Source organism: Malaclemys terrapin, chromosome 9 (genome assembly GCF_027887155.1).
Source record: "Malaclemys terrapin pileata isolate rMalTer1 chromosome 9, rMalTer1.hap1, whole genome shotgun sequence".
In the NCBI taxonomy this organism is placed as follows: domain Eukaryota; kingdom Metazoa; phylum Chordata; order Testudines; family Emydidae; genus Malaclemys; species Malaclemys terrapin.
Window position 1 is genome coordinate 23,209,149 of NC_071513.1, and position 25,805 is coordinate 23,234,953.

General features: G+C 44.5%; 1 protein-coding gene and 1 long non-coding RNA gene across 4 annotated transcripts; one reads left to right on the forward strand and one right to left on the reverse strand.

Annotated features, from left to right (window-relative positions):
- Window positions 1-661: 661 nt before the first annotated feature.
- Window positions 662-18,003, reverse strand: LOC128842698 (V-set and immunoglobulin domain-containing protein 4-like). 3 transcript variants are annotated; one of them, XM_054038825.1, is made up of 8 exons: window positions 17,991-18,003; window positions 17,157-17,217; window positions 13,742-13,874; window positions 8,700-9,056; window positions 7,646-7,927; window positions 6,543-6,656; window positions 3,406-3,427; window positions 662-956 (listed from the first exon to the last, which is right to left on the reverse strand). In XM_054038825.1, exons 3-8 carry the CDS (start codon window positions 13,791-13,793, stop codon window positions 746-748), a joined length of 1,038 nt encoding a protein of 345 aa, XP_053894800.1. In that variant the 5' UTR covers window positions 13,794-13,874; window positions 17,157-17,217; window positions 17,991-18,003; the 3' UTR covers window positions 662-745. The 3 variants fall into 3 exon arrangements, with proteins under 3 accessions (XP_053894800.1, XP_053894801.1, XP_053894799.1); XM_054038826.1 differs by lacking the exons at window positions 13,742-13,874; window positions 17,157-17,217; window positions 17,991-18,003 and adding exons at window positions 7,134-7,202; window positions 11,383-11,631; XM_054038824.1 differs by lacking the exons at window positions 13,742-13,874; window positions 17,157-17,217; window positions 17,991-18,003 and adding an exon at window positions 11,383-11,631.
- On the forward strand, window positions 15,136-17,938 carry LOC128842699 (uncharacterized). The gene is made up of 3 exons (XR_008446094.1): window positions 15,136-15,617; window positions 17,070-17,118; window positions 17,830-17,938. It is a non-coding gene; the product is annotated as an uncharacterized LOC128842699 (long non-coding RNA).
- Window positions 18,004-25,805: the final 7,802 nt, after the last annotated feature.

Here is a 25,805-nt window from a genome sequence, read left to right on the forward strand (position 1 = left end):
CCCAGAGCACCGTGGGTCTACTGTCATGACAAAGATTGTGTTGTGTGTTTGTTTTGTTTGTCTTCTTACCGTTATTTTGGTGGATATTGTACAAGGAGGGCTAACACATACAGCAGTAAAGGTCAATGCATGGTGACACCTGCCTAGGAAGCACGGTCTACCCAAACTGAGAAAATCAAGTGCAAATAAAAAGGCACAAAATGGCGGTTAAGAAGGACATACTATAAATTGTTACATGCATTTTACAGATGGTCCTACGAAGGGGAACCCAAGGATTCCGTGGCCTGGAATGGAACAATCCTTGTTGCTAATCACAATTGTCACCATTGTAAACCCTGCCCAGATCCCGCGATATGAAGTGGCAAAAGGAGGGAACACATGGACTGCCATCTTTTCCAAAATGTTAAAAATGTAATTCTAGCAGGAGACAAAAGAAAGGGACTCTCTGAAAGAATAGGTCCCAAGTTGCAATTTGAGACACCATATGATTGGCTAGCTAACTAGCAGCCAAACTTTACTACAGAATACATACAGACTTCCTCTCACACTAGAGGTATGGTATAAAAACTATTACAGAGCAAGATACAGATGTAGAGTTTGTTCCTTTCCGCTGGTACCTCCAGTGCTGTGTGGTTCTTATTTTTACCTTGCTTTCAGGATGAAAGGCTTCCCTTAATGAATGGTCACCATTCAAGCTCTACAGCCCTATCTTCTGCACTGCTGCTGGTGTGTAAACGCTGGTTTTCTATGGAACATCCCCCAGTTCATATTCAGATGCTGTTGCTTTCACAAGAGTCGCATAGTCGTTTTTCACTGTGCCAATTGTCTCATATTCATTCTCTTTCACAGGCTGTGATGTATAGTTGTTTTCACCTCTAGATTTTGCTTCCTCATACATGCACTTGACATTGACACCTGAACAAGTATCTCCTCTTGTGAGGTTCATGGAGTTATGACTGAAACAAAAGTCTAATATTAATGGGAGGAAAGAACCAGGGGAGACTCAACATCACCCAGCTTCAAGATCCTGGGTAGTGTTCCCTCTAATTTTTTCCCATCCATGTACGGAATGAATTTTGTTATGTGCACCAATATGGAGGTGATGTGTTGTGGGGGTGGGGCTGAGGGGTTTGGAGTGTGGGAGGGGGCTCAGGGCTGGGGCAGAGGATAGGGGTTCAGGGGGTGAGGGCTCCGGCTGGGAGCGCAGGCTCTGGGGTGGGGCCAGGGATGAGGGGTTCAGGGTGCGAGAGGGGGCTCAGGCCTGGGGGTGCAGGCTCTGGGGTGGGACCAGGGATGAGGACTCCCCCCAGCCCTCTCTCCCTGCAGCAGCACCTGGGCTGGGGGAAAGCGTCTCTCCCCGCCACAGCAGCTGCGAGGCTGGGACTGGGGGAAAGGCGCCTCTCCCCATTACAGCCCCAGAGCTGGGAGGGAGAGGCATGTCTCCTCGCCGCAGCCCCGGGGCTGGGGGAGTTAAGTGCGCAGCCCTTGGTGGCCTTCTGTGCGGCTGCGTACCTTAGAGGGAATTTAGATCCTGGGCCAGATTTTAGTCTGCATTACACCAGCATAAACCTGGAGTCATTCCACTAACTTCAATGGAGTGATACTGGATTTACAGCAGGGTGGCAGAGATCAGGCTTTGGTCCTCTGCTTTTAAATGACAGTGGAATATTAGTTATGGAATAACAAGACTCTGGATACTAACCCAAGGACATTATGGAAGGCTGAAAAAGTTGTATTAAAAGAGAAGGCAACCAGGGCCGGCTCTAGGATTTTTGCCACCCAAAGCAAAAACAATTTTGGCCGCCCCTCCCCCCCGTTCTTTAATTACCCCACCCCCGGCCCCGCCTCAACTCCGCCCCTTCCCCAGGTTTGAGAGCCTGGGAGGGAGAGGGAGACTCCGAGTGGCCGTGGCGCGGGCGCCGCTTCTCCCCCTCCCTCCCAGGCTCCCAAGCCTGGGAGGGAGGGGGAGCAGCGGCGCGCGAAACGGCCGCTCAGGATCTCCCCCCCTCCCAGGTTTGAGAGCCTGGGAGGGAGGGGGAGACCCCGAGCTGCCACGGTGCGCGAAACAGCTGATTCACGTGCCGCTGCTCCTTCTCCCTCCCAGGCTTGAGAGCCTGGGAGGGAGGGCGAGTAGCGGTGCACGAATCAGCTGTTTCGCGCGCCGTGGCAGCAGCAGCGGAGGTGAACTAGGGCGGCCCGGGCACATTTTTAGGGGCGGCATTCTGGCGCCGGCCATACCGCCCCTAAAAATGTGCCGCCCCAAGCACCAGCTTGTTTTGCTGGTACCTAGAGCCAGCCCTGAAGGCAACAATGATAAGAGAAAGAGAGAGAAACAATCTGCTAACTTTGGGACCAAATTCTCTGCCGGCATTATAACACTGACCTCAATGGGGCTATGCCAGCTGGGGATTTGGCCCTTGGAAAATAAAGGACAGAATAAATAGTGGACAAATTGCAACCTATGGGCCAAGTACCACTGATAAAGTTCTGCAAGGTGGCATGTGGCTGGCCACATTTTTTACAATGCAGGTGCAGCCAATGAAGAGAAGTCCCAGCATGCAGCGAACAATATTGATCAGAGTTAGACCTTATTTTAACATACTGCTGTACAAACCTCACTTGGACAAATTTCATTGGCAGAATACCACACTACAACACACACTCTTATGATCACTTTCATTGGCATTTGGATAAATAGCTCCTACATTACGTATTGTAATATTGTTAGGACATTTAAATTGGCAGCTTGTCTTGTGTTAGTGAATGGAAGAGTAGGACACAGGGATGCAAATTTAGGATTAGGATAGTCCAGGAAGAAATACCAGGGAGTAATGGAAGGAGGTTCAGCAAAGGACAGTTTTGGATGAACATCAGGAAATGGTTCTCAAGTGGGAGACCCATTCAACTTGGATACTATCCCAAGGGAAGAGCTTAGGGTGACCAGATAGCAAGTGTGAAAAATCAGGACAGGGGATGGGGGTAATAGGTGCCTATATCAGAAAAAGCTCCAAATATTGGGACTGTCCCTATAAAATCGGGACATCTGGTCACCCTAGAAGAGCTAGAAATTCCCGTTCTTTAGATTCTGGACAAAACACTGGGAATTCACTGCAGAAGACAATTGTGCACTGGTCTCTTTGGTTAAGGAACAGAGGATCCAATAGGTCTTTTCCGACTCTAATTTTGGTGATTCTAAGATATTCACAAACAATATTTCTATAGCTGTCCCCTGTGTGAATATCTAATGCTGTCAATCACAAATATCATTAAGCTATTCAAACCCCTCCTCCTGTATAACCAAAGAGGACATTCATTCTTCACTTGGCAAATAGCTTTCCTGCCACAGAAATCAATATTATAACCCCAGAAGTTCTTTCAGCATGACAGATGAAGAATCTTACTCACTCTGTTACTTCATTTGGATTATCTGAAAAAAAGAAAAAGAAATGTGAATATTTTGTAGTTTCATTCTTCCTAGTGGAAATCAGATTTTTATTTTTAAAGTCTTATCATTTAAAGATGTAATGATAATTGGCACTTACATAGCACAGTATGTTTTCATAACACAGTACAATCATAAATTAGTGCATCCATTCCAGGACCCTGTTAGGTAAGTATTGTTATTTCCATTTTACCCATGGTAAAGCCAAGGCATAGAGTGGTTAAGAGACTTGACAAAACTGGGACTAGAAACAGCTTTGTGTTCAGTCCATTACATCTTGCTGCCCCTCCCTGGATGATGGTTCTACATAAAAACGGCCATGAAGGGTCAGACCAATGGTCCACTCTAGCCCAACATCCTGTCTTCCAACAATGGCCAATGCCAGGTGCTTCAGAGGAATGAACAGAAGAAGCAATCATCGAGTGATCTAATTCTTTTTTTGAGCCCTGTGACAGTGATACTTTCCAAAAGGCATCTGTCACTGAAGTGCCCTTTGCTGCAATGAACACTGAAAATCTCTTCCTATTATGACTGGATGTATTAGGCTTGCCAGGCTAGTAAGTAGACACTAAAGTTGATTTGACCAGAACTAAAAATTAAAATTGCAAAATTAGTGTCAAGTTTACAAAGTGATTCGATTACATTTATCTGTGAACATCCTGCAATAACAAAATATATCCATGACATGACATCCAAACTAGTAATATATAGGTACTTGGTGCTTTGAAAAAAAAAAAAAAAAAAAAGGCAGTTTTACAAAATTGAAAGCAATCACAAGCCAAATCAGCTGGGTGGAAGTAAACAGAAAAAATGTGAATGATAATTGGGAACGATTTAAGATGCCCATTAAGTCACAATTGCACCATTTAACACTGGGGGAAGCAGATAGTCATGAATAAAAACAAACAGCTAAGAATTGTAGAAAATTGATTAAGGAAGCAAAAAAAATCTATGACCAGCAGAGTTAAGAACAATAACGAGTTTTTAATTACAAACAAGGAACAAAAAGGAATCCAGACAATAGTATTGGTCCATTATTAGATGAAAATGGTAGTATGGTCAATAATAATGCAGGGGAAAAAAGGAATAGTGTCCAATAATAACTAAATAGCATAATAAACTACTTGTGCTAAACAATCTGTTCCACCTTGTATTTAGTTGTGACACTCAGAGTTAATTTCCCACACCTGAAAATGTTGCAACATTAGAGTGTCACAGTTAAATACAAGGTAGAACAGATTGTGTAGCATGAGTAGTTAACACATTTCAAGGGACCAGATCTGTGTAGCTCGAAAGCTTGTCTAGTAACAGAAGTTGATCCATTAAAAGATAATGTACCAGCTTGTCCCCCAGAATTGTTGGCATTTGACTAGAAGCAGCTGTAGGGGTTAGGTGGTTTTCTCTTCTCTCTGCTATGTGCTCAGTGCCACAGGCTTTCTTGCTGCTTTATAACTTTCTCTCTCTCCTCCTTTATTTTTACTCTTTCTGTAACAGGCTAAGAGACTTGCTTTTCTCGGCTGTACTCTCTCACTTCGTGTCTTGTTTATCTTCTCTAATATACATGCTCTATTCCTTATTTCAAAAGACATACAATTATTTTTCACACTTTTTTCAAAGTAACCTAAATGTATAAGCAATATTTTCTAAAAACTAATATTTAATACTTTTACTTAAAAAAAGGGATAAAACATTTTCTCTCTGAAAAGACCTCAGCATATGTAAGGGACTGATCTTTTTTGTAGTTTTAAAACCCTCTTTTCTGACATTTTTTCTTTATCACTTTGTCATAATCCACGTTATTTTGTAAATTATCTAAAAATGCCTATAAAAGTATTTTTCTTTAAAAGTGCGGAAAATACCTATGTTCATGTAAAACTCACACAAACAGCGCTAAAGTTTCCAATGAAAAAAAAAATTCAAATGGCCAGCTGCACCAAAAGCAGACATATCCCAACAGGAGACTGGGGCAGAACATAAACCAAAACAGGGGCATGGAAACTGGGTCAGAGTTCTGTGGTGACAAATGCTATAGACTGCTTAACTATGTAGATCTGAATTATCCCAATACTGGGGCAGTATTTGATCTGGGTGTTTGTTTATTATACATTTAGGGGACAATATAGGGCCAGATCTGAATTTCATGTCTGTTCAGATGCAGGGTTTGGGCCTTTCTCCAGACTGACATAATTCATTGCCTGCTCACGTCCTGCTCAGTTCTTGGTTGCCTGGTGACTGCTTTACACCAGCTATGCTAGTGCAGTATGACTGCCAGGAATACCCCAGCACAGAAGGCTTTCTTTGGCAGATGCTGAGCCATCTCTCTGCCCTTTCATATTTGCTCACCACTCATGGATGGAGTTGTGATGAATCTGCCAAGCAGGGAACTACCCATTCCCATTAACCACCTCCCCACCACACTTCATCTTCCACAGGCCAGGTAGGAGGAGAGGGCAGATTTCTATTGAAAGAACGGACCAAGGAAGTTATCTGGCCCTTCTTTGGAAGCAGTGGTGGCATGGCCAGTAGCAGCAGCGAAGCATGAGGCAGAGGAAAATGTCCAGGAATTATGTACAGAGCAGGTTGCACAGAAACCAGGAAACCACATGTGGAACGGGGGGATGACTTGAAGCAGGAATTAATTCAGGGAAGTTCTATGGCCTGTGTTCTGCAGGAGGGCCAAGGCTAGATGATTACAGTGGTCCCTTCAGTAATCTACTCTTCCTACAGTCAATAGGAACTGTGTTGAGATGTCAATTGGAAGCAACTTTTACAGAATGAAACCATGTAGACTTCCTATCAAACATCTCTGGGGCACACAGCTGCAAGACGTGCATTCACACTATTGGAATGGATAGATAAAGTACTACAGGTTCAGTGCTCAAAGAAAATGAGACTAGCACAGTGGATTATGATTACCCTGATAGTTCCTGGTCTTGAAACGATATGCCTACCCCGTAGTGTTCCATTTCAAGAAGTGATCTTGATTGACTCATTTTCTTTCATTGCACTGTAGCAATGTTTTTATTTGGCCCCTCTCCAGAAATCTTCAGAAACAAAGTCAGCCTGTTCGCCCGGAGCATCCCCAGCACACACCACTCACCCTTCTCGGTCTTTCTCCTACACAAGACGACCACAATGACAACAAACACCATAGCCACACAGAGCACAACGATCAGGATGATGAGATAGAGGGGCAGGCTGGTCCTCTGGTAACCTAAATCAAAACAGCACATGGTGAGGTTTCAAGTAAAGAAGCAAATGTGCTCTGCTGGGCTCCCCAACATACTGAATCCTCCCAAACCACTGGAGTTATGGAGGCAGGAATTTTGCTCTTGATCACTTCATGCCGTACCACATGGAGCTAAGGAAATCCATGACTCCTCTAGGCATGTCCTTCCAAGTGTTAGAACAGCTGCCATCCCATGGAGCCTGTAACCAAGTAGCCCAACAGCACGAGGTCATGCTTCACTGAACAGCAGAGGAAAGGGGTGTAGCAGCTAGAACCACATAGGGCAGCAGAGGTCATTTCCAGCAAGCTCTATCAACCTGAGGACTAACTTCTAAAATGGCAGCAAGTGGACGTGTCACATTCAGCCCACCCTTCTCCATCATTCACACAGAACCGCAATGAAAACACCACTTCCCTTCCCGTCTCCAAATTGCTTCCAATTCAGCACTGAGCAGGCCTCACCTCTTTCTGAGACGATGGTGTGCGCCTTGGTCTCAGAGCAGGGTACCATGGTTGCTGGTTTTGTAAGGGCTAAGAGAGAAGTGACGAATGTGTCAGACTCTTCCATCCCTTCAATTGCGAATTTATAAATTGGATAAATGCAAAGTCTTCAGGGGGGGAAGTTGTAAACCTCCCAAGTCTTTTAGAGCACTTCCCATCCGTAGATCTCAAAGGGCATTACAAAGGAAATGCCTGTTATTGCCGGGGTAAACTGAGGCACAGGAAGGGGACTTGCCTAACATCAGCAAGCTGGCAAGTGGCAGAGCTGGAGGATTGAGAACATTTTTATGACCCTAGCCAGTGATCAGCTGTGTCCTAACTATGAAGGCTGAGAGTGAGAGCTAGGAAGTGTCACTACAGATGTTGTTTGCATTCAGTCTAAATGTCTAAACCTTTCTTAAACCCTCTAAGCCATTTGCCTCATTATCATCCAGTGTCTCAGAGACCATCAAGCACTAGTTTGGGGCACTTACCTCTCACAGTCAGCTGCACTGCATCACTCTGCTGTATGACTTGTGAGCTTGCTCTGTTTTCTGCTTCACAGTAATATTTCCCCATGTCAGACATTCGCAGAGAATCAAACATGAGTACAGCGTGACTGCTCACATGCACTGCATTTCCTCCTGGCTCTCCCTTGAACCATCGGTAGGTGATGGGTGGGGATCCATTGGTAGAGCAGGTCAGGCTTGTCCTAGCCCCTTTTGGTACAGTGAATCCCAGAGGGCCTGGTCTGATGATGGGTTTAGTCACTGCAACTGAAAGAAGAAGGAAAGGGATCTGGGTCTGAATGGTCCCTTTCAGGGTATTTGATCTGGGAATTTGGATATTATAGAAATGTGCATTCCATGGCTGTTCACCCTTCTCCAGAAGGGATTAATTCATTACCTGCTCATATAACCCCCTTCTATACAGAGTTCTGAGCTCCATTCATGGTTTCCTTGTGACTGCTTTGCACCAGCTATGCTAGCACAACGTTGCCACTGCAGGGAATACCCCCACACTTCAGTCTTTCACTGTCAAAGGCAGTGGGAATACCCGCACACTGTCTTTCTGCCCCTCCATAAGCTTTCCACACCAATGCACGGAGAGTTCTGGGTGTGTTGGGGATGTTCTGGAGTGTGTAGCTGGGGCAATCCTGTACCCCAACTCTTCTATAACTGCTGCAAGCCCCATAGAGATGTTAAACAGTGAGGCACCTTAAGGCAGTTAGGAAGGCTAATCTTAATTAGCACTAATGGCCAAACTAGGTACAAGCCACATCTCCAAATCAATGTTGCAGGCATGAATCCCATCCTTTGGCTCATTTCCCCCTCATTAGAGTGGGGCTAGTGCCAGTGCAGTGAAGATGACGCATGGCGCTCGAGAATCCATGGGAAATACTAGCCCCAACCCTGCAGATGTGGGGAGTCAGTGTAGAGTGGAAGTCCCTCTGCATAACCCCATCCCCACCAGATCTAAAGCCAGCTCAGTCAAGCACTTTATGAGTGAGAAATGCCAAGTAAATGCAAATTTTATTATTGGATTTACCTTTAACAACATTAACTGTAGTGGTTCTCTCCCTTGTTAGCAGGCTCTTGTTCTGGGTTCTCCAGGTGACTTTGCAAGTGTAGTGTCCACGGTCTGTGACTTCAAGCTTCTCAATTTCAAGAGAGACATCCCCTGACGTGCTATTTGGCATGCTGACCCTACCTCTGTATTGTGACAACAGGATGTGATTGCCAGAACTATCCCTTCGAAAGACGGTAGCAGGGCTTTGATCTCGGTCCAAGGTCCAAATGACTGTTTGCTGCACAAAGTCCTGGGAAGGCCTGTAGACACATGGCAAGGTGATGGAACTCTTCCATATCCCTTCAATGTTGTGGGTGCCAGTCAGTTCCAGGATGGCTGTAGAGGGGGAGCAGGAGATGAGGGGAAGAAATAAAAGAACAGAGGAGAGAATGTCAGTAAGACCAAACAGTGCTAGAGGCACATCCAGGTGGAGTCCACTAAGCTGCAAGCACAGACAGTTATTCTTGACAAACACTACTGCTTGGTTTCCCTAGTCACACCTAGTGGATAGGGCACTGGCTTAGGATGTGGGAGACCTGGCTTCAGTTCCCTGCTCCACCGTGGAATTCATGTGTGACCTTGGGCAAGCCACTTACTATTTCTCTGACTCAGTTCCCTCTCTGTAAGATGCAGATAACACCACTGTCTCACAGGGTGTGGTGAGGATACATACACGAAAAGATTGTGAAGTGCTTTGAGCTCTACTCATGAAAAGGAATTATGGTTATTGCCTCTCAGATCCTGTCATAACTTAATGCGGCTGGTTAGAAAGTTTTCCCCCCTCTTCCTTCAAGTGCCCCATAGAGCAGAAAGAGATGTTCAGAGGCTGATGCATACAAGACATGTTGTCCTAATTAGTTCGAACACAAGTCATGAGTTCTCTTGCAATGTCACTAGCCTTTGGTCTGTGAACTGGAACAATGGATCTGAAGTTCCTTGAACTTTGGGGAGGTCCAGATCTGCATCTGGTCTTCTTGGTTCATGGCCATCTTTATAAGACGAATCCCAACCAGAACACTGGATCAGAACTATGGGCAGGTTTGCATTTGGAGCCACAATTCTTATCTCATCTCCAAGTTCTATGAATCTAGGCTCACTCTTCCAGTTTATCAGATGCCTGTCCAAATTTCAGCCTCATAAATAGTCTGAGAACTGCTGCATCTCATTAGCAAGTGACTTCAGAATTTTCCTCAAAGATTAGCCCCCTGGTCCCCTTTTCTGAAAGCCTCCTGTTACTTTTAACTCAGTTTAAAACAGAACTCCAAGTAAGGAACTGAAATAGGACATACATCTAAATTTCTACTTTTGCATCACAAACCAGGACTGGTGCCTTCCTCCACATCCTTTACTAAAACATGGGAGTAACTCAGGGCTTCCACACACACATCTTTCAAATCAGTATCAACATTTCCCCCTTATCCTGTTTTCCAAGTGCGTTGTCATTCAGTGCAGATTTACTGATGAAGTGCAAGTGCATTTCATTTGAAACTGCAGCACGATGTAAAATGACAGCTCAGATTCTGATCTCAATTACACCAGTGTGACTAGAATATCTTACAGTTATGGAGATCAGAGTCTGTCTGGAGGAGAGTTGTATGTAGAGCCATAGCTAGCACTGTAATTACAATGACACCCACTAGTAGAGGGATGGGCAAATTACGGCCTGTGTGCCGGATCTGGCCCACGAGCCGTTTTAAGCTGACCCGTGAGCCACACCACGTGGCTGGGCCCTGCTCCGGTGCTACGGCAGGGGCTGCACCCACATGGCTCAGCCCCACTCTGGACAGGGCCCTGAGTTGGGGGCCGGACCATGGGGCTCAGCCCGGCTCTGTCGCTCCAGCTGGGGTGCTGGGTCGGGGGCCGCACCACGCTTGAGGTAAGTGCTGCTAGGAGCCTGCACCCCTGAGCCTCTCCCTGCGCCCCAACCCTGATCCCCCTCCCACTCTCCAAACCCCTCGATCCCAGCCCGGAGCACCCTCCTGCACTCCAAACCTCTCATCCCCAGCACACCCCATAGCCCACACTCCCAGCCAGAACCCGCACCCCTTCCTGGATCCCCGATTCCCGTCCCGTCCTCCAAACCCCTCGGTCCCAATCCCAAACTCCTCATCCCCAGCTTCATCCCAGAGCCCACACCCACACCCCAACACCAATTTTATGAGCATTCATGGCCCGCCATACAATTTCTATTCCCTGAGGTGGCCCTTGGGCCAAAAAGTTTGCCCACCCCTACACTAGTACAATTCTGAAAAGCTAAGTTCAAAAAGAATGAACTTATTCCAACCACAACATGAATTTTGAAGATGCTAAAATGCCAGAGAATAAACTCTCCCAGTACCCTGGACAGTCTTATTTTATTCTTACTCTGAGTACATTAAATCTGACAAATTGCTCAATACTGGGCTGTTTCTTACATTCTCCTTGTTGTAGGTGTTGAAAAATGACTGAACTGGAAATATACAAGCTGCATTTTCACTCCAGTGATAATATGCTGCTACTTGCTACATGGTTTGAATTTGAAGTGACTGAAAACCAAGCTGGTAGAACAGAAGAGATACTGGTTTTCACAGCCTTTTAACGTTTTAAATCTTTTATCAAGTCCATACCTACGTGAACTTAGATTAACCGTCTCTGAATATGGAAAACGTCTTCATTTACTCACCATTGCAGAAGGTGAAGGAATTCACGAACACCACTAACCACTCTAACTTTTCCATTCTTCACAGAACCGCAGCTACTTCTCTTGCCCTGGACCTCCTCTCTTATCAGCAGATGCCAAGGCAGCCATACTTCCGTTCAGCACTCACTCACTCACTCACTTGGCTAGCATACAGAGTTGTTGCTGCTGCTCTTTTCCTTCCTTTTTTCACAAAACCCACAAGTATGTCTTACTGGTGGCTGAGTGACGGTTGTACAGATAGGACAGATCCTAATGAAGGATGGAGTTAAGAAAAAGGACTCCGTTTTTTCTTCTCTTTTACCATTATATATTGCCCTTACTTTGAGTCTGCCTTGCTTGCCATTCATTTGATTGTCCAAGTAATTGCTTCCTTTGATTATCTTTTTAATTGGACATTTTTGCCTTCTCTTCATGTTTTCCATTCTTCTCTCAAAGGCCATATATTTATATTCTCTACCACACACGCGAGTTCTGTTAAAAGCACATTATGGTTGAAAAGAGAAGCACTCAATAGTTAGGAAGTGCCAGAATTAAGATAGACTGTGCCAAATCCATTCAGGGCCCTTGTGTATATGCATGAAGGTACAGTATTGAATTATATGATCACATTTTTTCCACAGGACCCCTGTCTCATTCAGTGCACAAAATGGCTGGTGAATGAACAGCTGTTTGATTTTGTTTTCTCCTCATTGTTCAATGTGTGGACTTTGGCTGGTTGAGGAGCTTGATGGATTATTAATATTGATTTTCAATAAGTTTTGGGGCACTGGGGAAGTTCCAGAAGACCAGGAGAAAGCAAGTGTTGTGCCAATTTTTATAAAGGGTAAACCTGGGTAATCATAGGCCTCTCGGCCTGACATCAATCCCGGCCAAGATAATGGAGCAACTGATATGGGACTCTGTTAATTAATGCAAATTAATGCAAATCAACATGGGTTTATGGGAAATAGGTTCTGCCAAACTAACTTGATAGCTTTTTTTAATGAGATTACAAGTTTGGTTCTTAAATGTAATAATGTTGGCTTAATATATTAGACATCTTCAAGGCATTTGACTTGGTACCACATGGCATTTTGTTAAACAAAACCTAGAACAATATAAAGTTAACACGGCACACATTAAATGGGTTAAAAACTGGCTAACAGATAGGTCTCAAAATGTAACTGTAAACAGGGACTCAATCAATCAGGTTGGCTTCCCAAGTGGTTTTCCAGAGATCGGTTCTTGGCTCTGTACTATTTAGCTTTTTAATCAATGACCTGTCAGGAAACAAAATCACTGATAAAATTTGCACATGATAGAAAAATTGGGGGAGAGGTAAATAAGTAAGAAGACAGGTCACTAATGCACAGCCAACAGGATTGTTTAGTAAACTGGGGGCAAGCAAGCAAACAATACAGGTTTTAATGGGACTAAACCTAAATGCATACATCTAGGAACAAAGATGGTGGCCAGGCTTATGGGATGGAGGGCTAGATCCTGAGAAGCAGTGATTCTGATAGGGAATGGTTTCCCATGTCTGGGCATCTCTGACATTTTGACAAGTGTTCTGGCATCTCTACTTTCAATCTGAATCTAGAGCTGGGCAGAAGGGACACTAGCATGAAATGTTCAAAAGGAAGGAAGAAAAGGTGAAGAGAAATCATCTCCCCTTAATTATTTTAATCTCATAGTAGCCTGTTATGAGAGATCGCTCCCTATTGGGAAGCAGGGCCGGCTCCAGCAAAAAAAAAAAAAAAAAAAAAGCTGTGATCGCAATTGAGACTGGCAGCGGCAATTGGGGGGGAAAAAAAAAGCCACGATCGGCGGCGGCAGGTCCTTCGCTCCTAGAGGAAGTGAGGGACCTGCCGCCCCCAAATTGCCACACGTGCTGCCCCTCTCCCTTGGCCGCCCCAAGCACCTGCTTGTTAAGCTGGTGCCTGGAGCCGGCCCTGTTGGGAAGCCACCTAGTAAGATAGCTAAGCTTATCTATATGGCAATGTCTGGGAACCTATAGAACTACTTTAAGGAGTCTTAATGAGAGAAGACTGTACATGTGGAGGAAGGAACATAGCCTGAATGTTGCACTGTCTTGGCTTGCTCTCTTTTTACATATGAACACTGAACATGGTGTCAGAAGAGAATTGGCCCTCCAGGTTAATGCATTCAGAAACTAAGTATATCAGAAAGAACAACTCAAAGAGAAAAGGATAATCATGGCAGCAAACCAGATTCCTGTCTCGGAGCAGATAGAGAAGACAGACAATGTGTTTTGCAATTGGACATTCTTTAGATCACAAGGGAAAACTACAAAATTGCAACAAACTGGATAAAAAGGAAAACAAAATAAGAGCAGCCTCACTATTAACGATGGGAGGCAAAGGCCACCACATGCTCCAAATGCTTCTGGACATGTCAGCTGCAGACCCATGTAAAATACTAGAAGTGTTCCAAACGATATGAAAGATCTCTCTTCAACAAGTGTAATCAAGAATCTAAAAAAACAGATCAATATATTACCAAGTTGTGAAAATGACTGACTCATACATAACTAATAGATTAGTAATGGCACAAAAGGAGCTTGAAAAAGAATGCTCAGAGAGCCCACACTAACTCTACCAAGAGTGAGGGACACGTGCAAAGGTAGTGTTAAAGCTCATTTCCAAATGCAGAGCATAAAGTGGAGCAGACGGAAAAAAAAAAAGGCTTGCAGAAAAAAACAAAAAGAGTGTACTATGTCAAGGAAGCAAGCAGCAACTCAGAGGAGGAGATTCTGCACATGACAGTAATGCAGTGCAAAACAGCAAAATTAAATGGTTTGTGAAGCTCAGACTAGCAGCAGATGCAAAGACAAGGCAGCGGCACACATGCAGGAAACTGAATGCCAAATAGATGGGGAGGCATCGATGAATGTGCTAGGCTCAAAAGATTGGTATTATGTAAGAAAAGAAAGTGAAATTGCAACCAAGTGAAGCCAAATTAAAATTAGGCAAGGCGTGATCATAACACACTAGGACAGTGTACATTACTAGCAGAATACCCAGGAAAAGTGATCAGGCAGTAGTAGGGTTACCATACGTCCGGATTTCCCCGGACATGTCCGGCTTTTTGGTGCTCAAATCCCTGTCCGGGGGGAATTTTCAAAAAGCCGGACATGTCCGGGGAAATAGGGAGACATAAGCCAGGGTCCGCCCGGCCCCAGCACGATCCGCGGGGTCCGCAACGCAGCCCAGTCGCCCCGGCTACATTGTAGTGAGCTCGGGCGGCGGGGCGCAGCCGCACAAAGCGGCAGAGGGGCCACTGCTGCCCTCGCAGGCCGGGCGGACCACCCACCCCAGCCGAGCCCACAGGACCACGGGGAGGCCGGGCCCAGCCAGCGGCTCAGGCTTCCCTTGTGGGGGGAGGAACCCCCCGGCCACTGGGGGACCCTTCCTGTGGTCCTGGCGCCACGGGAGCTGTTCCAGCGGGGACAGGCCGGGGAACGTGCGAGGCGGCGGGGAGTGCGGCGTGTGCCAGGGCTGCAGGGACCCACGCCACCCCGGTCGCTGCTGAGCCTCCGAAGCCCCCGCCAGGCAGAGACTGCCGGGTGAGCGGGGGTGCAGGGGCTGGGCAGGCAGGGGCACAGAGGCTGCAGGGGCGGTGGGGGTGTTGGTGTCACTAGGCATAGCTACCAGGTAACTCGGGGTGGGGTGGGGGGTGGAAGGCCATTAGTGCCGATGAAACCTCCCTGCTCTGGGTCTAAGTGAACCACAGAACTCCATCTTGTGAACTTTCACCTACTTCCATGCTAACAGCCTATGCTGAAGCAGAATATGTAATGGTCAGCTTTTCTAGCAGACAGTTGCAGTTTTGCTCGCACTAACAGAAACGGTAGTGATAATGCAGGGGAAAAGGGGGAGGGAAAGGCCTCCTGTGTAGAGCTTGCAAGGTCAAAGATAAGCATGTGAACGGGAAAGTTTCTAACATGCACAATGTGTACCGGCTTTAACTGCTATTGGGTGGGGAGGGGTCTGAGGGAGAAAACAGAACAAAGCTTACACACAAACAGCTTGGAATATAAAAGGGAACACTTGCTTGTATGTGCTGTGCTTGATTTGAGACGTGCCTGTCTTCCTGCACCACTTTGAGATCTCAAACTTTGTTTGCTTCTCCACCCCTGGTGCGTCTATTGGTGCGGCGCACACCGGACAACGAACCCTGTGGCCCCCTCGGGGCCCATCTGGGCCGGCAACAGTTTGGTGAGTGGGGAGCAGAGATCACAGAGGCTGCAGGGGCGGGGGGGGTGCAGGGGCTTCAGGGCGAGTGGGGAGCAGGGGTCACAGAGGCTGCAGGGTGAGTGGGGAGCAGGGGTCACAGAGGCTGCAGGGGTGGGGGGGGTGAAGGGGCTGCAGAGCAAGTGGAGAGCAGGGAAGCACTTAGCAACCCCCAACCAAGATCAGCACGGAGGGAAGAGGGGGAAAGCAGGGTGCTCGGAGGAGGGGCCAGAGTTGGGGCAGGGACTTTTGGGAAGGGCTTGGAATGGGGACGGGGCGGAGTTGGGGCAGAGCTGGGACCCCCACGGAGTGTCCTCTTTTTTCAGTGTTGAAATATGGTAACCCTAGGCAGTAGAGTGACCAGATATCCCGATTTTATAGGGACAGTCCCAATATTTGGGGGAGAGGGATAGCTCAGTGGTTTGAGTATTGGCCTGCTAAACCCAGGGTTGTGAGGTCAATCCTTAAGGGGGCCATTTAGGGATCTGGGGATTGGTCCTGCTTTGAGCAGGGGGTTGGACTAGATGATCTCCTGAGGTCCCTTCCAACCTGATATTCTGGGATTTGTCTTATATCAACACCTATTACCGCCCACCTCCGTCCCAATTTTTCACACTTGATGTCTGGTCACCCTATCAGGCAGAAATTTCTGGTAGCACAAACACAGAAACTACTGCTTTGAGCAAAAACAATTGAAGGCTGAAACCTGGGACAAAAGATTCATACAACAGACACAAGCAAAAACATACCCAGAGCAGACAGAGAACCACGGCAACCCTGCCACAAAGCTGTCAAAAGATTATCAAGCTGGTTTTGAAGGACTGGGTCTGGGATGTCATCAAGGCACGTCAGACCCAGAAACAAATAAAACAATTCAGCCACTATCTGCCTCCCGGAGTACAGATTAACATAAAAAGAAAAAAGAATAGGAGCAATAAAACAAAACTTAAAAGGCAGGCAACACTGTTAAAGTCATAAAGCCCCCAAGTTGGATAAACAGATTCAAATAGTTTAAACAAAGGACTAAAAGCAGCTCTGTACAAAATGCTTACAACAGAAGAAGTGCTACTTGACATTGTAAAGCTCAAAATAACCTCAGTATTTGCCAAAGACTGATATTGGCAAGTGTTACTAGGTAAGGAAAGCAGCTACCTCACCACATTTTGGACATCAGTGGGTAGATACAGAGGGCTGAGAATGCTGTTTGGGATCAAACCTATAGTGAAAGACTATCAATGCCGCCAGCAAGCCATATTAACAGGGCTTGCAGGGATAAGTGTCACTCACAGCTGATGACATTCTAGCACGTGGATGCAGACACAGCATTGCAGAAACTATGGCCGATAAGGACCTCAACCTCATCTCTCTGCTAAAAAGAGACAAGGAAGTAAATCTGAAAGTGAATTAAAAACAAGCTGTAATTGTGATTGACTGCAGGATGATACAGGGGACACTGACTGACCACCCAAGATCTGAAATGACAGAGGTAAGTATTGGACAAAGATTCAATATGGACCTGGTTACCTTAAAATGATGCAGCCATCACACACAAAGAACTGGTGCTCAACTCTCCCATCCTGGCATGCTGTGATGTGAACAAAGAGGAATCCACATAATGTGATGACAGTGAAAGGGGTTGGGGCATGTCTCCCACAGAAGCTTTCTCATCAAGATTACAATCACTAATGGGGATGGGAGGGGGGAGGGGAAGATACACCCAAATTGAAAAGGAACATCTTGCTAGAGCTTCTGAATGAAAAGTCTATTATTGGAACAGAACATTTCTATTGATCTTTTCAAAACAACTTTTCATTTTGAAATTTTATTTTTTTAATAAAGATGTTTTGATTTTCTCTCAACAGAATGTTCTGATCAACCCAAAATTCCACTTCAGACAATTTCAGCCCCCCCATTCAGATTTAGAACAAAAATAAAACTTTCAAATCTGAACATTTTTAATTGAACAGAAATGCCAGTTACCCAACAGCTCTAATACCATCTGTGCTGGGTGGAGGGGCAGTTACATTAACAAGATGGCAATTGTTTAGTCTGTCATCACATTGTACCAAAGTGTGTCAATGTTGTCACTCCTGGTTACTAGGAAATAAACCACATTAATAAGATAGGTGTTGAAATAGAAGGAAACACCCATGTAACTAGCTGTGCCAGCATTTCATTTCTCCTCTTTCTCCTGCAGTGTCCCTCAATTTAGTACAGAGATCTTGACTTTTAAGAAAATCCAAAGAAAAAGAAGGGAAGGGACCTGGATGGTTAAGGAAACTGTAAACAAGGAGAGTGCTGCTTAAAGGAGGGGGTAAGGCAACAGTCTCTCATAAGCTACCAGATGGAGTCTTTTACCTTTGGGTCGCAGTCATTCCAGGAAAAATGGGAACTGAAATCTGGGGAAGCTTGCTGTACCACTAACTGTATGGCTTCACTTCTGCCTATTCTCCAGGGCTGCCACACTAGGCCCCACCGTCCCTTGCACAGGAGGGCCTTCTGTTCCGATGCTCTCTGCCCACCAATCCCAGTCCTAAGAAAGAGCCACCGTGGCTTAACCACCATGTAAAAGAAGCAGAGAGAGATAAAAAGACTTCCTTTAAAAAATGGAAGTCAAATCCTAGTGAGGCAAATAGAAAGGAGCATAAACGCTGCCAAATTAAGTGCAAGAATGTAATAAAAAAAAGCCAAAAAGGAGTTTGAAGAACGGCTAGCCAGAAACTCCAAAGGTAATAACAAAATGTTTTTTAAGTACATCAGAAGCAGGAAGCCTGCTAAACAACCAGTTGGGCCCCTTGATTATTGAGATACAAAAGGAGCGCTTAAAGACGATAAAGTCATTACGGAGAAACTAAATGGATTCTTTGCTTCATTCTTCACGGCTGAGGATGTTAGGGAGATTCCCAAACCTGAGCTGGCTTTTGTAGGTGACAAAGCTGAGGAACTGTCACAGATTGAGGTGTCACTAGAGGTGGTTTTGGAATTAATTGATAAACTTAACATTAACAAGTCACCGGGACCAGATGGCATTCACCCAAGAGTTCCGAAAGAACTCAAATGTGAAGTTGCGGAACTATTAACTAAGGTTTGTAACCTGTCCTTTAAATCGGCTTCTGTACCCAATGACTGGAAGTTAGCTAATGTTGTGGTCAAAGACACCCACGCAATGATTTTAGTTCAAAGATTCAAGCCTGAGGCCAGTTTATTGACATACATACCAGTGCACTGGGGTGCAGCTGAAAACTGACACCCCGAGGGCCGCTCGCAGGCGGGTTTTTATTTCATTAAACCACAAGCAAAGTACAAACAATATGTCATGAGTTAAGAAACTGGGGTTGGGGTCAGCCACTCCCCCAAACCACAAGTTAAAAAATTAGGGTCAGGGTCAGTTCCTCCCTTAAACCGAGAGTTAAGAAATTAGGGTTGGGGTCAGTTTCTCCCCCCTCCCCCCTAGGTACCCTCCTAATTTTTCCGAGAAGTGGGTGTTTATTTGGGTAGAGGGGTGCTTGGTGGTTTTCCCCAGGGGTGGTACTTGGCACCAGTTTGGGTACATTTCTCAAGACATGTTATTTTCCAGGGTCTTTTGGTTAAAGATTGGGGAGGGGGGGTTTCCATGGGATGCCTAAAGAGGATCTATGATTGGCTATTTTTGCAGATAGCTGGAATCACGGAGTGGGTCACAGATCACCCAAAGGAGAAGCTGCATGAGTCAAGAAATTGCATTTTGCTAAAGTTACCTATTGCTTCACACAAGTGGTTATTGTATTTCATTAGTCATGAACATATTTCATTAGTGCTGCTGCTAGGGCTTTTTTTCCTATTCTTTCCCTCCTTGCTCCCCCCCCCCCCCCCACACGCTCATGACCCTTGACCGAATTTGGCAGGGAATTGTGCAGTCTAGTCTAGTTCAGGCCCTGGCCTGTACTGCTTTGTGTAAGGGTAGTTAGCATAACAGATCGCTGTTGGAGGGTTTATTGTGGGGCCTTTAGATTCACAGCTCTGGCTATTAAAAAGAAGGCCCCCCTGCTCTATTTCCCCACACTAATGTAACACCAATATTTAAAAAGGGCTCTAGAGGTGATCCTGGCAACTACAGACAGGTAAGTCTAACGTCAGTACTGGGCAAATTAGTCGAAACAATAGTTAAGAATAAAATTGTCAGACACACAGAAAAACAAACTGTTGAGCAATAGTCAACATGGTTTCTGTAAAGGGAAATTGTGTCTTACTAATCTATTAGAGTTCTTTGAAGGGGTCAAACAAACATGTGGACAAGGGGGATCCAGTGGACATAGTGTACTTAGATTTCTAGAAAGCCTTTGACAAGGTCCTTCACCAAAGGCTCTTACGTAAATTAAGCTGTCATGGGATAAAAGGGAAGGTCCTTTCATGGATTGAGAACTGGTTAAAAGACAGGGAACAAAGGGTAGGAATAAATGGTAAATTCTCAGAATGGAGAGGGGTAACTAGTGGTGTTCCCCAAGGGTCAGTCCTCGGACCAATCCTATTCAACTTATTCATAAATGATCTGGAGAAAGGGGTAAACAGTGAGGTGGCAAAGTTTGCAGATGATACTAAACTGCTCAAGATAGTTAAGACCAAAGCAGACTGTGAAGAACTTCGAAAAGATCTCACAAAACGAAGTGATTGGGCAACAAAATGGCAAATGAAATTTAATGTGGATAAATGTAAAGTAATGCACATTGGAAAAAATAACCCCAACTATACATACAATATAATGGGGGCTAATTTAGCTACAACTAATCAGGAAAAAGATCTTGGAGTCATCGTGGATAGTTCTCTGAAGATGTCCACGCAGTGTGCAGAGGCGGTCAAAAAAGCAAACAGGATGTTAGGAATCATTAAAAAGGAGATAGAGAATAAGACTAAGAATATATTATTGCCCTTATATAAATCGATGGTACGCCCACATCTCGAATACTGCGTACAGATGTGGTCTCCTCATCTCAAAAAAGATATACTGGCACTAGAAAAGGTTCAGAAAAGGGCAACTAAAATGATTAGAGGTTTGGAACAGGTCCCCTATGAGGAGAGATTAAAGAGGCTAGGACTCTTCAGGTTGGAAAAGAGGAGACTAAGGGGGGATATGATAGAGGTATATAAAATCATGAGTGATGTGGAGAAAGTGAATAAGGAAAAGTTATTTACTTATTCCCATAATACAAGAACTAGGGGTCACCCAATGAAATTAATAGGCAGCAGGTTTAAAACAAATAAAAGGAAGTTCTTCTTCACGCAGCGCACAATCAACTTGTGGAACTCCTTGCCAGAGGATGTTGTGAAGGCCAAGACTATAACAGGATTAAAAAAAAAAAAAAAACTAGATAAATTCACGGACGATAGGTCCATCAATGGCTATTAGCCAGGATGGGTAGGGATGGCATCCCTAGCCTCTGTTTGCCAGAAGCTGGAAATGGGTGACAGGAAATGGATCACTTGATGATTACCTGTTCTGTTCATTCCCTCTGGGGCACCTGGCATTGGCCACTGTTGGAAGACAGGATACCAGGATAGATGGACCTTTGGTCTGACCCAGTATGGCCATTCTTATGTTCTTAATAAGAACATAAGAACGGCCGTACTGGGTCAGACCAAAGGTCCATCTAGCCCAGTATCCTGTCTACCGACAGTGGCCAATGCCAGGTGCCCCAGAGGGAGTGAACCTAACAGGCAATGATCAAGTGATCTCTCTCCTGCTATCCATCTCCATCCTCTGACAAACAGACGCTAGGGACACCATTCTTACCCATCCTAGCTAATAGCCATCGATGGACTTAACCACCATGAATTTATCCAGTTCTCTTTTAAACGCTGTTATAGTCTTGGCCTTCACAACCTCCTCAGGTAAGGAGTTCCACAAGTTGACTGTGCGCTGCGTGAAGAAGAACTTCCTTTTATTTGTTTTAAACCTGCTGCCTATTAATTTCATTGGGTGACCCCTAGTTCTTGTGTTATGAGATGTAAACAACACTTCCTTATATACTTTCTCCACACCAGTTATGATTTTATAGACCTCTCTCATATCCCCTTCGTCATCTCTTTTCCAAGCTGAAAAGTCCCAGTCTTATTAATCTCTCCTCATACAGAAGCCATTCCATACCCCTAATAATCTGTGTTGCCCTTTTCTGAATCTTTTCCAATATATCTTTTTTGAGATGGAGCAACCACATCTGCACACAGTATTCAAGATGTGGGTATACGATTGATTTTAAAAGAGGCAAGATGACATTTTCTGTCTTATCTGTCCCTTTCTTAATTATTCCCAACATTGTTTGCTTTTTTGACTGCCGCTGCACATTGAATGGATGTTTTCAGAGAATGACTCCAAAATCTCCGAGTGCTAAAAGCTAATTTAGACCCCATCATTTTATATGTATAGTTGGGATTATGTTTTCTGACCCTGTATTTCCTATCTTTTACCCAGTTACCAACCCATGAGAGGACCTTCCCTCTTATCCCTTGACAGCTTACTATGCTTAAGAGCCTTTGGTGAGGGACCTTGTCAAAGGCTTTCTGAACATCTAAGTACACTATATCCACTGGATCCCCCTTGTCTACATGCTTGTTGACCCCCTCAAAGAATTCTAGTAGATTGGTGAGGCATGAATTCCCTTTACAAAAACCATGTTAACTCTTCCCCAATAAGTTATGTTCAACTATGCGTCTGACACTTTCGTTCTTTACTATAGTTTCAACCTGTTTGCCTGGTACTGAAGTCAAACTTACTGGCCTGTAATTGCCGGGATCACCTCTGGAGCCCTTTTAAAAAATTGGTGTCACATTAGCTATCGTCCAGTCATTTGGTACAGAAGCTGATTTAAATGATGGGTTACAGACTACATCATTTGCCAGCAATGCCGCTCTGCCACGTACATTGGCCAAACTGGATAGTCTCTACGCAAAAGAATTAATGGACATAAATCTGACATCAGGAATTACAACATTCAAAACCCAGAAGAATACTTCAACCTCCCGGACACTCAACAACAGACTTAAGTGGCAATTCTTCAACAAAAAAAACTTCAAAAACAGACTCCAACGTGAAACTGCAGAACTGGAATTAATTTGCAAATTGGACACAATCAAAGTAGGCCTGAATAAAGACTGGGAGTGGATGAGTCATTACAAAACCTAATTTTACCATACTTAGTTCCCTCTACTGTTACTCACACTTTCTTGTCAACTGTTTGAAATGGGCCACCATCATTACCACTACAAAAGTGATTTTTCCTCCTTTGGTATTCTACTGTTAATTGAATTGTTTCGTTAGCCTGCCCCCTCCCCACCTGGTAAGGCACCTCCCATCTTTTCATGTACTATGCATAAATATACCTGCTACTGTATTTTCCACTCCATGCATCTGATGAAGTGGGTTATAGCCCATGAAAGCTTATGTCCAAATAAATTTGTTAGTCTCTAAGGTGCCACAAGGACTCACTGTTTTTGCAGACTACAGTTAGTAGTTCTGCAATTTTACATTTGAGTTCCTTCAGAACTCTTTGGTTAATACCATCAGGTCCTGGAGACTTAATACTGTTTAGTTTATCAATTTGTTCCAAAACCTCCTCTAATGATACCTCAATCTGGGATAGTTCCTCAGATTTGTCACCTAAAAAGAATGGCTCGGGTTTGGGAATCTCCCTCACATCCTCAACCACGAAGAGCAATGCAACGAATTCATTTAGTTTCTCCGCAATGGCCTTATCATCCTTGAGTGCGCCTTTAAATAAAAAGGAATTTGCTATTCTTTTTTGACTTGAGCTAGCAGTTCTGAAAATTCTTTTTTGGCTCTCCTAATTATATTTTTACACTTCATTTGCCAGAGTTTATGCTCGTTTCCATTCTCCTCACTAGGATTTAACTTCCACTTTTTAAAGGATGTCATTTTGTGTCCCGCTGCTTTTTTTACTTTGTTGTTTAGCCACAGTGGCTCTTTTTCAGTTCTGTTTTTTTAATTTGGAGTATACATATAAGTTGAGCCTCTATTATGGTGTCTTTAAAGAGTTCCCCTTTCTGAAATTAAATGCTAGTGTTGAGCCGCTGTGGAGTTTTCCCCACCACAGGGATGTTAAGTTCAATTATATTATGGTCCCTCTTACCAAACAGTCCAGCTATAAGAACCTCTTGGACCTGATCCTTTGCTCCACTTAAACAGTCCTTAAACAGGCTAGCTCCTTCCCACACAAGTGCTCTAAAAAGGTGTGCAATCGTCTGCTCACTGTCCCCCTCTCCTTCTCTTTCATTGTACCATTGAGCTCACTTCCCATCTTCATTTGTCCCACATACTTCATCTCCATGTCTTTGTGGCCCCTTCGCATTCCTGTAGTGGAGGCCATTGATCTTTCTGTGATGGAGCTCTTTCAGAGGTCAAATGGACAGGCTTCCTTCTTAACATACTCTTTTTTGGGGAGGGAGGGGGGATAGGGGAAGGGAAGTGGGTTAAATAAAAGATCAGGATCTTACCCCAAAGGGACTCCAGAAACGGAGACCTCGAGTGGAACTGCAAATACAGGATGCAACAGCCCCCTGCAAGCTTTCAACACTTCAGAATTATCACTTGACAATGCATTGCTCAGACTGCCCTCTGGACAACCCTCCAGTATAGTTGCTTTGCATTATCATTACAATGTGCTATTTTGTCCCTTACACCACCACATACAGAAACAAATATTCAACATTAACCCTCATTACTTAAAATCAGAAAGCTAATGTCCTGCATCTGCTGGAAGTGGATAGGACTTGCTTCATTTCTTTAGTTTCCATAATAAGATCCATTTTCCCTTATCACATGCAAAGCATCTCAACACACAAGCTCTACTCCCAATCTGCTCCCACACCAGACCAACTCTATTGCAGTTCTTCTCCCCCCACCCCCCCAAGAACACACTTTTACATGCAGAGTAACAAAAGGCATGACAAACTTTGTACTGATTTACAATCCCAGAATTTAATTACTTCAACTCATAGTCCTCCCTTGCTACCCACCCTTCTCACATCCGGCATATGCTGGTGCCAGGAAGCTTGCACAAGTTCACACATTTCCAAGACCTCATCACCAACAACAACAAAAAAAAGCTGTCCATGTTTTCTGTTTCCATTTTTAAACCTAGGTTTTTTGGCTCAAGCTTTCTAAGCACAGTCTTAAGGAAAAAAAATGTGGAGAAAAAAAATAAACAAGAAATGAACTTGATCTAAACCCTCAGATTGAATAAATGCTTGGCGCTGCTAATGCAAGGTACATTCACGATGGGTGATCTCAAGAGAGATCAGTAGCAGGAAGTACAGATGTTCAAATCAAAATGATACAAGAACATCCACATTTCCTGAACTGTGGGGTTTGAAATTGCAGTAGAACGGTCTGGTCTGTACTATTTTGCTATTTTGGCCAAAGATAAGGATTGCAAAAAACTGTGAAAACAGAACAAAAACCAAAAACCAACCAAGCTTTTGGCCCATTCAGCTCTTTCTAACAAGAGCTTGGGATCCTGCACACTTAACCAGCAGTTAAAGAGATACGAACATGAAATATCACCTAGGTAGAGGACAGTTCAAAACGTTGGTTTAGGCCAGTCCTTTTGTAAGTTACACAACTTTAGAAACAGCCGCTTCCTCATTTAACTCAAGACTCTGAGAACAGAAGGAGCTACAAACCAGGTTCCGACAGGCTAGAGCTGCAAATTAACTATCTGAAAATAATGTATCTGGCGTCATTAGTCACTGTCCAAATAAATGTGGAACAGTTGTGTTTAGGCCTATCATTCGAACAGCTCGGGTTCTTGAGCAGGCACTTTTATGATTTAGAATATTTTAGAGTGTTGGGAATGCAAGTTAATTACAAACTTAACACAAAGTAAAGTTATTTCACAGTAATTGCCATTCTTTTCAATGGAATTACATCATATTATCGAATTAGTTGTCTCCAGCTAGCTCCCAGCTATTTTGCCTGTTCAGGATATTGTCCATTTAAAGACTATGAGCCACATCCAGCCTGAGCACAAGCAGGTTAGAAGTTGGATATCAATGGAGAAGCATTGGTTATACCAGCGGCTAAATGTGGCTCTCTACATCACAGCTGATCACAAGCAGTGGCCAGGAGGAGAGTACAGGAGGGTTGTTTCAGTGCTCAGGGGAAAAATATTTTTGATACCACCC

Coding starts and splice junctions, on each gene's coding strand:
- LOC128842698 (XM_054038826.1), bottom strand. CDS start 11,437: ATGGAAAAGTTAGAGTGGTTAGTGGTGTTCGTGAATTCCTTCACCTTC. Junction 7,928..8,699: donor TACAGTTAATGTTGTTAAAG/GTAAATCCAATA, acceptor TTCTTCTTTCAG/TTGCAGTGACTAAACCCATC. Junction 957..3,405: donor AATCCAAATGAAGTAACAGA/GTGAGTAAGATT, acceptor CTTTTGTTTCAG/TCATAACTCCATGAACCTCA.